The 12,332-nt window shown below is 45.8% G+C and overlaps 1 protein-coding gene across 2 annotated transcripts in view; it reads left to right on the top strand.

Annotated features, from left to right (window-relative positions):
• The window catches only part of LOC149307749 (histone-lysine N-methyltransferase PRDM16-like), a 371,547-nt gene that overhangs the window by 139,555 nt on the left and 219,660 nt on the right, over positions 1-12,332 (top strand). For both annotated transcript variants that reach the window (XM_089534389.1, XM_089534390.1), the window contains exon 2: positions 4,511-4,860. In XM_089534389.1, coding sequence (XP_089390515.1) covers positions 4,511-4,860 — 350 coding nt within the window. The remainder of the gene's footprint in view (positions 1-4,510; positions 4,861-12,332) is intronic.

Below are 12,332 nucleotides of genomic sequence, written 5' to 3'. Positions count from 1 at the left end.
TGGACGGGGCGCGATCCCCCTCCCTCCGTCCCCTTCCCGATTACATCAGAGGTCAGCCATTAATATTCTCGGTAGGAGTCCCTCACATTGCTCTGGAGTCCACAATGCAGCAGTTGTTGGATTGTTATTCTGGGGAAGAGGTGGAGGGAGGGAGGTATGGTACAAAGGAAGCAGGGGCCTGCAGTTGATGGTGGCACAGAGGGAAGGTAAATCTCTCATGCTCCATCTAGTCAGGGCCACATGTGTGCAAGGGGATGGATAGCGAGACAGATACATAGCACAGCCTCACTTGCATCTGGCTTTCAGAGAAGCTCCTTGTTCTGTTTTAGCTAGCCCTTTCCTTAAGGGAAGAGGTAAGGTATGCAATACGTACAGAGTAACCAGCGTACCTAGGAGAAATGGCACAATGTAGTGATTTGAATGTTGGACTAGGACTCTGGAGACCAAGGCTTGAATCCTGGCTTGGCCATGGAAAGCCATTGGGTGGTCCTGGCTTGGCCATAGAAAGCCATTGGGTGATTCTAGCTTGGCCATGGAAAGCCATTGGGTGATCCTGGTTTGGGCATGGAAAACTATTGGGTGACCCTGGCTTAGCCATGGGAAGCCATTGGGTCATCCTGGCTTGTCCATGGAAAGGCATTGGGTGATCCTGGCTTGGCCATGGAAAGCCATTGGGTGATCCTGGTTTGGCCATGGGAAGCCATTGGGTGATCCTGGCTTGGCCATGGGAAGCCATTGGGTGATCCCGGCTTGGCCATGGAAAACCATTGGGTGATCCTGGCTTGGCCATGGAAAGCCACTGGGTGCACCTGGTTTGTCAATGGAAAGCCATGGGTGATCCTGGTTTGGCCATGGAAAGCCATTGGGTGAGCAAGTCACATGCTCTTGGCTTCAGAGGTTGAAAATGGCAAACTGCTTCTGAAGAAACATGCCAAGTAAACCCCATGATAGGTTCACCTTAGGGTCGCCCTGGAAGCACACAATCACAACAAAGCATATCCACATAATATATCCTTCTTCTCAACCCCCTCCCCCCACAAATTGTAGCATCCTCACTTCCATAGGATTAAGAGCCAAGGAGCACCAGGGTCAGGATCGCTGGCTTCTGCTGTGGCCCACACCCCAGAAATGGGTTCACTGCTAGTCTCCCAATCCCCTCTGCCCTTCCTTGGTCTTCCTGTTACGGACTGAGTCTCCATTATCCTGAAGTCCAAAATCTGAAATACTCCAAAATTGAATACATGGTTGGTTGAGATAGTGACACCTTTGCAGAGTTGACCTGTTCAAGAACCCATTTGCTCAGGTCCTGCAAATTCGGTCCCATGACCGCCCTGATTGGGTTTTTAGCCAAGATGAGATTGAGTTGAATCATCCCAATTTAGAGGAGCAGAATGTTTCTTAAGATTATCCTCACCCTCTGCTTTGGGACTGGAGGAAATCTGGATCTCACCATACTTTTCTCCATACACATTTGGGCACTTTTGCCGATAGATCTTGGCCAGTAGAACAGTTCTGCTAGGAAAGATCAGATCAAGCAGAAATGGATTCCTCTAGCACAGTGGTTCTCAACCTTTGAACCTCCAGACATTTTGGACTTCAGCTTCCAGGAGATCCAGCCAATATAGCCAATGCTCAGGAATTCTGGGAACTGAAGTCCAAAGCATCTGGAGGACCAAAGGCTGCAGAAAAGCTGGTAGCAAAGGTTTGCCCATAATCCTAGTACCCTACAGCTGGTCTATATATGAGTTAGGATCGCTTTGAAAATCAATCAGTGGCAGCTAGCCAAAATAGCTGTACATTACCTCCATGCGCACAGGCAGTGTGCCTTTGAATACCAGTCCTGGGCTTCCCAGAGGCCTGTGATTGTCCACTGTAAGAAACAGTTGGATGCTGACTCAATGGACCATTGGTCTGATCGTGGTCTCTTTATGTTCTGATAGTCCTTGCTGAAATCTATCTGCAGAGTTAGAAAATGAAATTCAACACCATTCCTCCCACTGCTAGCATGGCATGGACTTGAACATGACAAGTAGACTTTTCAGGGGTCCGGAGTAGAGAGAGAGGGAGCTCCTGTATCTATATGAGAACTTCATTGTATGGAGAAATCCACCTGATGGCATTCAGCTCATTCCGTTACACATATACACACATGTGCATATATATATATATATATATATATATATATATATATATATATATCTCCACCATCAGCAGTACAGTTTTGTCGTCTTTTCTTCCTCCCTGCGCATTTTAGCAAAAGGAAGAAAGCCAAGGCAGAGAAAGGGAGGGAACCTGGGAGTCGTTGAGTAATGGCACTTCTGCTTTGCAATCCAGTTAAGTGTGGTAATTTGCAGCCTGCTAAAATAATCACACTAATTTCCTAATTGTTCAGCGGGGAAAAAACTACAGCCTTGCTAGATTAAGGATATTTAGGCTCTGTGCATGTGCATAAGCATGTGTGTGTGTGTGTGTTTCAAAGCTAAGAATAGGGAATGCGATGCAGAGCACAATCCCAGATGGTGCTGAGCACCATCCATCTCTGCTACAGTCCATAGGTGCCATGCTCATGTTGTTGACCTGAGGTGGTCACCAGCACCTTGGACTCAGTTGGCTCATTGTCTCCCATTGCATTTTTACCTTTGCTTTTCATACGTCCCGTTCGAATGTTTCTTCTGGGGGTGTTTTCTCTGCTCTGCAAGAACTTCGGCACGTGACAGGAACAGCTGTGGTCCAACTGTTGCTTTTGTGCGCAAAGAGCACAAATCAGTGGAAGAGGGGGGAAAGACACCACCACCCACTTGTATGCTTATAATTATGCTTCTGAATGCACCTAAATTAAATAAGTGTTTTAGCCACATGCCTTTGCAAAGGGTTGAGCTTTCTTGCTTTGTTTTTCAAACCATCTGTAAGAAAGAAAGACTCGAAATGGCTCCTGAGACACCTTGGAAGCAGATTAGGCACCCTCTCCACCCCTTTTATTTTTTGGAAACTGTGAACTGCACAAAACATTTTCATTGCCCTGCAAAAAGAGAAAGGAAATTCTGTGCAGAGTCTTATAGAACAATATGGGTACTCTAGCGGAGAGAAGGAGTTCAGATTGGTTTAGATTGCATCAGACATATTGCTTTGGATGTCGTTGCACATCAGCTTGTTCTGTTTGGGGAGGAATGGTCCTCCGGAGTTTGCCAAGCTGTGCCTGGATGGAGAGACGTAGTTTCAATGGCACATTCTTTGTTGACTTCCATTAGAGCAGAGGTTCCCAACCTTCCTAATGCCGTGACCTTTTAATGCAGTTCCTCATGTCGTGGTGACTAGCATGTGTGAGTTGTGTGCCTGCAAGTCATTTCCAACTTATGGCAACCCTAAGGACATCACGAAATTTTCTTGGCATGTTTCTTTAGAGGGGTTTGTCATGGCTATCCTCTGAGGCTGAGAGAGCGTGACTCACCCAAGGTTACCCAGTGGGTTTTTGTCACTGAGCTGGGATTCAAACCCTGGTCTCCAGAGTTGTAGTCCAATGCTCAAACCACTGTGCCATGCCGTCTCTTCTTTTGATGGGCACCTCTGGCCAAACCTGACATGCAGGTGGCAGGGATACCTCCAGGAATCCCTTTAGCCTATAAAGAAGGGCAAAAGGCAACCTTCACTGTGGGGACATGCAAGTTGTTTTCCTATGGAGCATGAAAAAGTGTGGCACATGATTCCAGTGATGCCATAAAGGCTGGATTTTGGGGCAGACAAGTGGACCTCATTGAATAGACTGAGCAGAAGGGTCCTTCAACACAGCTTTACCACATTCTGAAATAAGTGAAGTAATGCACAATGCCATGTAAAGAGCCACCCTTTTAAGACAGTTGGCCTAAATCCAGTGGGTCACATGTGTGTTTGTGTGTGTGTGTGCCATCAAGTTGCCTGGCAACTTATGGTGACCCCATAGATTTCATAGGGTTTTCTTAGGCAAGGAATGGTCAGAGGTGGCTTTGCCAGTTCCTTCTCCTGCAATATCGCCTATAGCGCCTGGTATTCCCTGGCGGCTTCCCATTCAAGTACTAACTTTTAGTACTCTGCTTAGTTTTCGAGATCAGAACAGGGATGCAAAGAATACTTGCAATTCTCGTTCTGAATGAGAACAGATGAAGGAAGCCTTTCTCAGAATAGGTGCGGATTAATGAACTCAGTAGACCCACTTCTGTTTCTGAAATTCGGTTGGCAAACCAGTTGGTGGACCTCAGCCTGGTGACCAGGCATCCTCCTTTCCCAGGACATGTCCTATACTTCAACCTTCTGTCCAGGAGGAATTCCAAAATGTCCTCCATTTTGAGCATGACTAAGAAGCTTTAATTTACATGTGCATTCGAGTCTTTAGTTTTTGTTTTGTAATGTTTTTCTTGAATGCCCTCCATTCTGCGGTGCCGTCTCTTCCTTTGCGGTTAGGACCTCTGGTCACGCTGACCTCAACAGTGCTCCTTATTACTGTTTAATATACATTTCTGCCTTTCCCTCCCTAAAGGCGACAACGAGATTGTAAATAACATGTACGAAACTGAGGTGGACCTCCTAGCAGCTGAGAGCGCAGAAGAGGAGACCGAAGACAGCATCATGTCCCCCATCCCCGTTGGACCGCCATCACCTTTCCCCGCCGGCGAGGACTTCAACCCCAAGGAAGGCTCGCCGTACGAAGCCCCCGTCTACATCCCCGACGACATTCCAATCCCGCCCGACTTTGAACTGAGAGAGTCCTCCATTCCAGGGGCTGGACTGGGTATTTGGACCAAAAAGAAGATCGAAACAGGGGAAAGATTTGGGCCTTACGTGGCTTTTCCGGGGACAACGCTTAAGGAGACCAACTATGGATGGGAGGTAAGCTTGCTGTTGTTGCATATGTTTCAGTCATGCTGCAAGAGCGAACATGCTCTGCTGAATGCTAGTCAGAGCCTGGTTTGTAGGATCCTGTCTGGAAAGGACTACTGGAAGTAGCTTTACCGTTGCCATATCTTTATGTAGAGAGATCTTGTAGCACCTTTGAGACTAATCGGTAGGAAGAAGTTGGCAGCATGAGATTTCATAGACTTAAGTCTACTTCCTTCTACATCCATCTCAATTGGTGATGAGCAGTGAAGGAGTTGGTGGCAATGGCCGCAGTTTGATCACTGCTTTAGGCTGCCATTTTGATTTCCTATAATGTTTTAGAGTGATGCTACATCCAGGAATATGCTGGAAATCAAAATGGTAGTCCATAGGAGACTGGTCAGAGTGCTGGGTTTTAAAATTAGCCTAAGGCAGGCATCAACAGTGAAGCCAGCTGGGGTTTGTAAGATTCAGGACTGATTCCCACTACCTTTTAAACCAGATCGCAAATCGGTTTGAACAGGTTCAAATGACCCTGGTTCCCACTTGAACCGAATTGCTGAAGCGATTCGGAGAGGGGGGCCATGTGCTAGACCCATTTAACCCATTTGACACTATCCCCCCCCCCCCCCGTCTTTTTGGATAAATCGATTCTGTGAACCAGATGCAGATCGGAATTGATGTAAATTTGCCCTTCGGCCGGCTGGAGCGGGTCCATTTTGAACCGATTCATTTGTGAATGTGAACCACAAGTGGGTTATTTTACAGGGGGAAAATGCGATTGGCTTTAATGAACAACCGTCGTTCAGATTTGTGAATGTATTGCGCTGCGTCTTCAGCCAGGATCTGATGTCTTGTATGCATCTGTGTGCAAGCCATGGGGAGTTTTCTCCATTTTGATTTAACTTCAGCAGAGCACCAGGCACTGGGAAATGGACACACTTTCTAGGAATATTTTTCTGTGCTCCTTTTTATAAATTATGTTGGCAATAAGCTGAGCGGCTGGTGTTTTTGCTTCCTGTTCTGGGTGGAATTCAAGGCAAACAGATGACGTGGCCCCTTGACAGGTTGCATTTAATTCCACTAAAACTGTCGGAAAGGTATTGCTGGTTTTATGAAGCTCTCCTCTCAGTGGAGCGGGAAGCCATCCAGAAGCAAAAATGGCCTGGGACCGTGTTAACCGTGTTATAGCACAGGTTTGGTTAAACATGAGCCTCTTTCTCCAAAGTGGTAAATCCATGTATACTGGATTATTAGCAAATACGGGTTGAGTCTCCCTTATCCAGAATTCCAGTATCCAGAATACTCCAAAATATAAGGTTGTGCATATGGGTGGCGGAGATGGTAACACCTTTGCTTTCTGATGGGTCAATGTACAAAACTTTGGCCCGAGACAGATGGACAGGAAGCACGGCCAGTTTTGGGGGTTCCAGAGCGTGCAGGAACTGCACGCTCTGGAACCTTAGAATGTGCTGGCAGCGCCATGACTGCCTGGCCCTGCTCACATGGGGTGCGCATCCATTACACAAACGCAGTGCAACAGACGCACCTCTGGGCACCACGCTTGCATCATTGATGTGCCACAGTGCACCAATGGCACACTGATGACGTCGTCCGAGCGTGCCAAGATGAACCCGGTTTTTCCGGGTTCTTTTTGGTTTGGAGGGACGCCGCACAGTTTGGCTGCTGCAGTGTTCCTCCGGAGGAAAACTATAATTTTATTTATATCATACATTTAACAATAATGATAAAAGAAACAGATTAAAGCAAAATACATGCATAGTCATCTAATGTCCTATTTGCAAAACCTTCATTGTTCCCTTGACAACAAATACCTTATTGCTTAATGGTAACATTTCTTTATCTAACTTTATATTTCTTCCACTTCTGAGTTCTTATTTTATACCCGCTCTCATTAATACACACACACACACACACACATTTCTTTAATCTCAGTTAACAAATACTATGTATAAAATCACCTTCAGACTAAGTTTGTCAGTTGTATATGAAACATAAGTGAATGTCACGTTTGGACTTGGGTTCCATCGCCAAAGTCACTTTCGTAGCTTCATGCTATGGAATCCTGGGATTTGTAGCCTCTGACAGTGGAGGGTAAATAGTGCAAAGAACTACAAATCTCAGGATCCCGTAGCATAGATCCAAGGCAGTGAAAGAGCTGCCAAACTGCATATTTATTATTATTATTATTATTATTATTATTATTATTATTATTTATATAGTACTGTAGATTTCTCCAGTACAGATGCAGCCTGAGATACACCTGGAGTCTGTAGATCTACATGAACAGACATGTTCCTGGTGGCGTTGTGTTGTATTCTGGGTACCATACAGGGATCAATATATTCCAGGTGTCCAGTAAAGCTTACTCTTCTCCTAGACTGAGGATTCTTAAAAGGATGCAAGTGGAAAACCCGTCCTCCCATACTCTGACGTTTCTTTGCATATGTGGCTTGTTCTGTTTTTAGATTTGCATTCCTGCTGGCACTGTAAATCCCGCTCGGCTCCTTTGCCAGGGAGCACTCAGTCTGACTATGCTGGAAGGCTGGAGGATTTCCTCTTTGCATGGCAAAATGTAATGATTTCCAGGGGGACCGGGTTAGTCACTTGTTGGAGCAAATGCAACAAGACCAGTGGCACTTCAAGCATCTCGCTGATTTAGCGTCGAGATGAGTGGCAGTTGAGTCAACCCAGTCAACTTTTGCATATGCAAAATGAGTTATGCTATGCATACATAGCTTTCTGTGGAAGTTATGTCATGGTCCTGGCCTCAGGCTCAGAGTCGGATGAAGCCAGAAAAGTCTGGGATCACTGGAGCATGTCCAAAGGAGGGTGGCCAAAATGGTGAAGGGTCTGGAAATCATGTCCTATGAAGAACAACTTGGGGAGCTGGGGATGTTTAGCCTGGAGAAGAGAAGGTTAAGAGGTGATATGATAGCCCTGTTTAAATACTTGAAAGGATGTCATATTGAAGAGGGAGCAAGCTTGTTTTCTGTTGCTCCAGAGAACATGACCCAGAATAACAGGTGCAAGCTACAGGAAAAGAGAGTCCACCTCAATATTAGGAAGAACCTCCTGACCGTAAGGGCTGTTCAACAGTGGAAGAGACTCCCTTGGAGAGTGGTGGAGTCTCCTCTTTTGGGGGTTATTAAACAGAGGCTGGATGACCATCTGTCTGGTATGCTTTGATTGAGAGTTCCTGCAGGGCAGAATGGGGTTGGACTGGATGGCCCTTGGCGTCTCTTCCAAATGTAGGATTCGATGATTCTATGAAGTCTATCAACACCAAACCTGAGGCTAGTGGACCCCATGAGACCTGAGAGGTCCCTCGTGGATTCTGTCCCTTAAGACCAATTTGCACGAAGGCTTCCATACCTTCTGGTCCAGCATGCCTGGTCAATAGCACAAGGTATGCATTGGCAAGAACAAGAATGATTTTTCAAGTCAGGGCTGGAATGGAGCTGGGTGCTGGGACTGCTAAGTGACTAAAATGGTGGAAGGTCTAGAAACCATGCCCTATGAGGAGCATCTTAGGGAGCTGGGTATGTTTAGCCTTGAAAAGAGATGGTTAAGAGGTGATATGATAGCCTTGTTTGAATATTTGAAGGGATGTCATATTGAGGAGAGAGCAAGCTTGCTTTCTGCTGCTCCAGAGACTAAGACTTGGAGCAAAGGATGCAAACTAGAAGGAAAGAGATTCCACTTCAACATTAGGAAGCACTTCTGATGGTAAGAGCTGTTTGACAGTGGTTTTGGAGAGAGGTGGAGTGTCCTTCTTTGGTGGTTTTTAAGCAGAGGCTGGATGGCCATCTGTTTGGAGTGCTTGGATGGTGTCTTCTTGCATGACAGAACTGGGTTGGACTGGATCACCATTGGTATCTCTTCCAGGTCTATGTTACTATGATTCTAGTTTCTGTTGGATTGAGATGCTGGCTTTCTTGGAGCTTTCCATGGTACTGCAGCCAATAGCTTCTTTTTCTGCTTTGCCTTTTTGGTACCAACTGTCAAGGGACACCAGCAGATTTGGTGCGGTTGGATATGGAATACCAGATTAGGTGGTGCTTTAACCGTACAAATCAATGTTCCCATTTTTGGACTTTGGGCATTTCTTACCCACTCTGTTACCTCAAAGTCTCTCATGTTCCTCCTCATCCCCCTGCGGAGATCTTGTCCTTGTTTGCATGGTCAAAGGACCCATTTCACTTTACCCCATTCCACCTTTCCCTCTAATCTAGACGTTCTCAATCTTTGGTCTTCCAACTGTTTTGGACTTCAGCACCCAGAAGCCTTTGCCAGCATGGCCAATGATGAGGGTATCTGGGAGATGAAGTCAAAGACATCTGGAGGACCAGAGATTGGGAACCACTGCTCTAATCCTACTTGCTCTTTGGTTATGGCTTCCAGTCGCAGCTTCGGACCGTGGTACAGATTTGGACCAGTCAGTTTTGCATGTCAGCTTTGGATAAATGGATTATTGAATGGATAAATAAACCAATAACACTCACACACCCCAACCAAAAAAAAAAAGATGGATGGAAAAAAGGAGCCTTTGCCAACTCTCTCGACTTTGCTTTCCACTGCGTTGAACAAAGATGCCTCAGAGGTTCCTCTTGCCCTGGGATGCTTCGGCCATGAATGTCACAACTTTCACAATGTTTAGTTAGCACCACCTTCCAAAGTTGCTTGTGGTAACATCTTTCCTTTCCCACCTCATGTGCATATATATATATATATATATATATATATATGGAAATATTGGACCATTCCAAGGAGGGTGTGGATATGATGTGGCCTTGGATTTGCACACGTTAAACATCTTTTTATGAGATATACGGAAACACCTTGTGGAATGAAGGAAAACATTCCTTCAGGAATGCTCCACGTCAATTTTCGGGCGCGGAGCTTGGCTGCAAAAGAGAGATGACTTTTAAAAGACCGAACATACAATCCATTTAGCGCTTGACTCTAAAGCTGTGCCTCCACCTGGGATTTCACATCATCAGAGATCCAACTTGGGTCCAAAACACACTGCAGAAACAAAGCTGATTTACGCTTTGGCTCCTCTCCCATTACTCCTTTCAAAGTTATTGGGAACCTTCCTTGTCCAAGAAGAGGTTTGGAAAACATCAACCATAAGGTTTTTTTGTGCGTTTTCCAGGCTATGTGGCCATGTTTCGCAAGCATCTGTGGCTGGCATCTTCTCTAAAGATGCCAGCTATAGATGCGGGTGAAACGTCAGGAATAAACTCTTCTAGAACATGGTCATATAGCCTGAAAAATCTATGGATGCCAGCCATTAAAGCCTTCACATCAGCCATAGGGTTGAATGCCAAACATTTCTTGCTCTCTCCTTTGCTGATGTTCGATCAGAGACAGGGGAAGAGGTCACTTTTAGTCCACGTTTGGCAAAAAGTCCAGGTCTATGTTTGGAAAGGGTTGGAAATTTGGGTATATAAGGAACCGGGATGGGAAGGAGGGGAGCAAAGCGAAAGAGCGAGTGAGGCATGAGTGAAAGAATGACCAGGGAAAAAAAGGCCACTGTGATATTTCTCTGTTTATTTCCATAAGGGGTAATAACTCATCCGTGATCCAGCGGCGGGCATTTCCCTTAAAATAGAACGTCCTGATTCACAAGCAGAAATAGGAAATAAATGTTTTCTTTTCGTCTTCACGAGACATCTATGAATACCAGCCTCTTGAACCAGTATTTTATCATCCCTATTAAAAACAAAATGGAGAGGGAGCACCAAGAATAGCCCGCTTGTGACCACGGGGGCATGAAAAATAGCCTTGTTTCCCTTGTTGAAGAAGCGCGGCGAGAATACAGGGCACTCTTTTCGCTCTTCGGAATGTGATCCTTCCTACGAATACAATCTTCTATGCTATCTCTGTGTCTTCTTCCTCTTCCCATGTTCTTGCCTTGAGAAACAACAACAAAATTGGGAACTTTGTGGTTTTGTTTGTTTGGGGGTGGACTTTTTTGTTTGCTTATTTCTTACAACTTCAGTATGGTCGCCCCTTGGAGATCCATTCTGTACCCCTTCCGAGTTCCAAATTTTGCGCATATCCAAGCTCCATACGCTTGAATGGGGCACATGGCACACACCCCATTAAGGTTAATGGATATTGCCCCTCCATGGATTTTCAAGTCCAAGGACTTGGAGGGGCGTCTGTACTTTCCTTTTACAAACAAAAAGATCAATATTTATGGATAGTAAGATTAGTTTGTTGTGGGTTTTTCGGACTATGCAGACATGTTCTAGAAGAGTTAGCTCTTATAGAACATGGCCACATAGTCCGAAAAACCCACAAAAAACTATGGATGCCGGCCATGAAAGCCTTCGACTTCACGAGAGTAAAGATTCTTGTTCTACACCCAGAAACTGGGGGTGCTGAGTGTGTTCAACCATGATCAAATGCATCCACTGAAGTTAGGAATCCAAAACATCTGGAACACCCAAGTTTGGGAACCATTGACCATTGAATCATTTTATTCCATTTGCTGCTGTTGTTGGGTGCCTTCGAGTCATTTCCGACTTACGGCGACCCTATCTTGAGGTTTTCTTGGCAAGATTTGCTCAGATGATGTTTGCCATTGCCATCCCCTGAGGCTGAGAGCATGTGCCTTGCCCAATGTCACCCACTGGGTTTCATGGCTAAGGAGGGAATCGAACCCTGGTCTCCAGAGTCATAGTCCAATGCTCAAACCACTACACCATACTGGTTCTCCATTTATAACCATATTTTCCCATGTGACTTGACATAGCCATCTTCCTTACCCCTGCTGACATACTTGGTCATTACGGAACACGAAGTCCAGATGATGCTCCAGGCGATGGAGATGATCAATATTGTCAGAGTGATGGGAGACGTAGTCCAGCATCTGAAAGGCCACCGTTCTGGACTGTTGCTTTATGCCCATGCTTGCATGAGATTGGATCCAATAGGGGGGTAAAATCTGTCCACAAGGCAAAATTTAATCAATGGGGCATGATTTCTAACATGGAACAACTTTGAGAGCCCGCTTGCACACATTCCTCAGTTTAGAACAGCAGGGCAGGAGGTTACTACATTTTCCAGCCATTTTACCCATGGGGAACTCAAAATTGCCTTCCAGATTTCCCTCTGGCAACGTTTGGTTCTACCTAACCTAGAGAGTGAGAGCATGGTGTAGTGGTTTGAGCATTAGACTACAACTCTGGAGACCAGGGTTCAATTCCCAGATCAGGCATGAAATTCACTGGGTAACCTTGGGCAAGTAGCATACTCTCAGCCTCAGGGAAAGGCAATGGCAAACCACCTCTGAACAAATCCTGCCACAAAACCCTATGATAGTAGGGTCGCCTAATAAAATGACGTTGTTGATGATGATGATATATGTACAGCGTGCCCACGCCGTACGCGGCTTGAGCATATGCGGGGCGGAAGGGGCGGCGCGTCCCATTGAATTGAATGGGCGCGCG

The sequence above is a fragment of the Sceloporus occidentalis genome, unplaced genomic scaffold, assembly GCF_023333645.1.
Source record: "Sceloporus occidentalis isolate IW3139 unplaced genomic scaffold, rSceOcc1.0.p SCAF_8, whole genome shotgun sequence".
NCBI lineage: Eukaryota > Metazoa > Chordata > Lepidosauria > Squamata > Phrynosomatidae > Sceloporus > Sceloporus occidentalis.
Note: the sequence above shows the minus strand (reverse complement) of the source record. Positions and strands in the feature narration are given on the sequence as shown.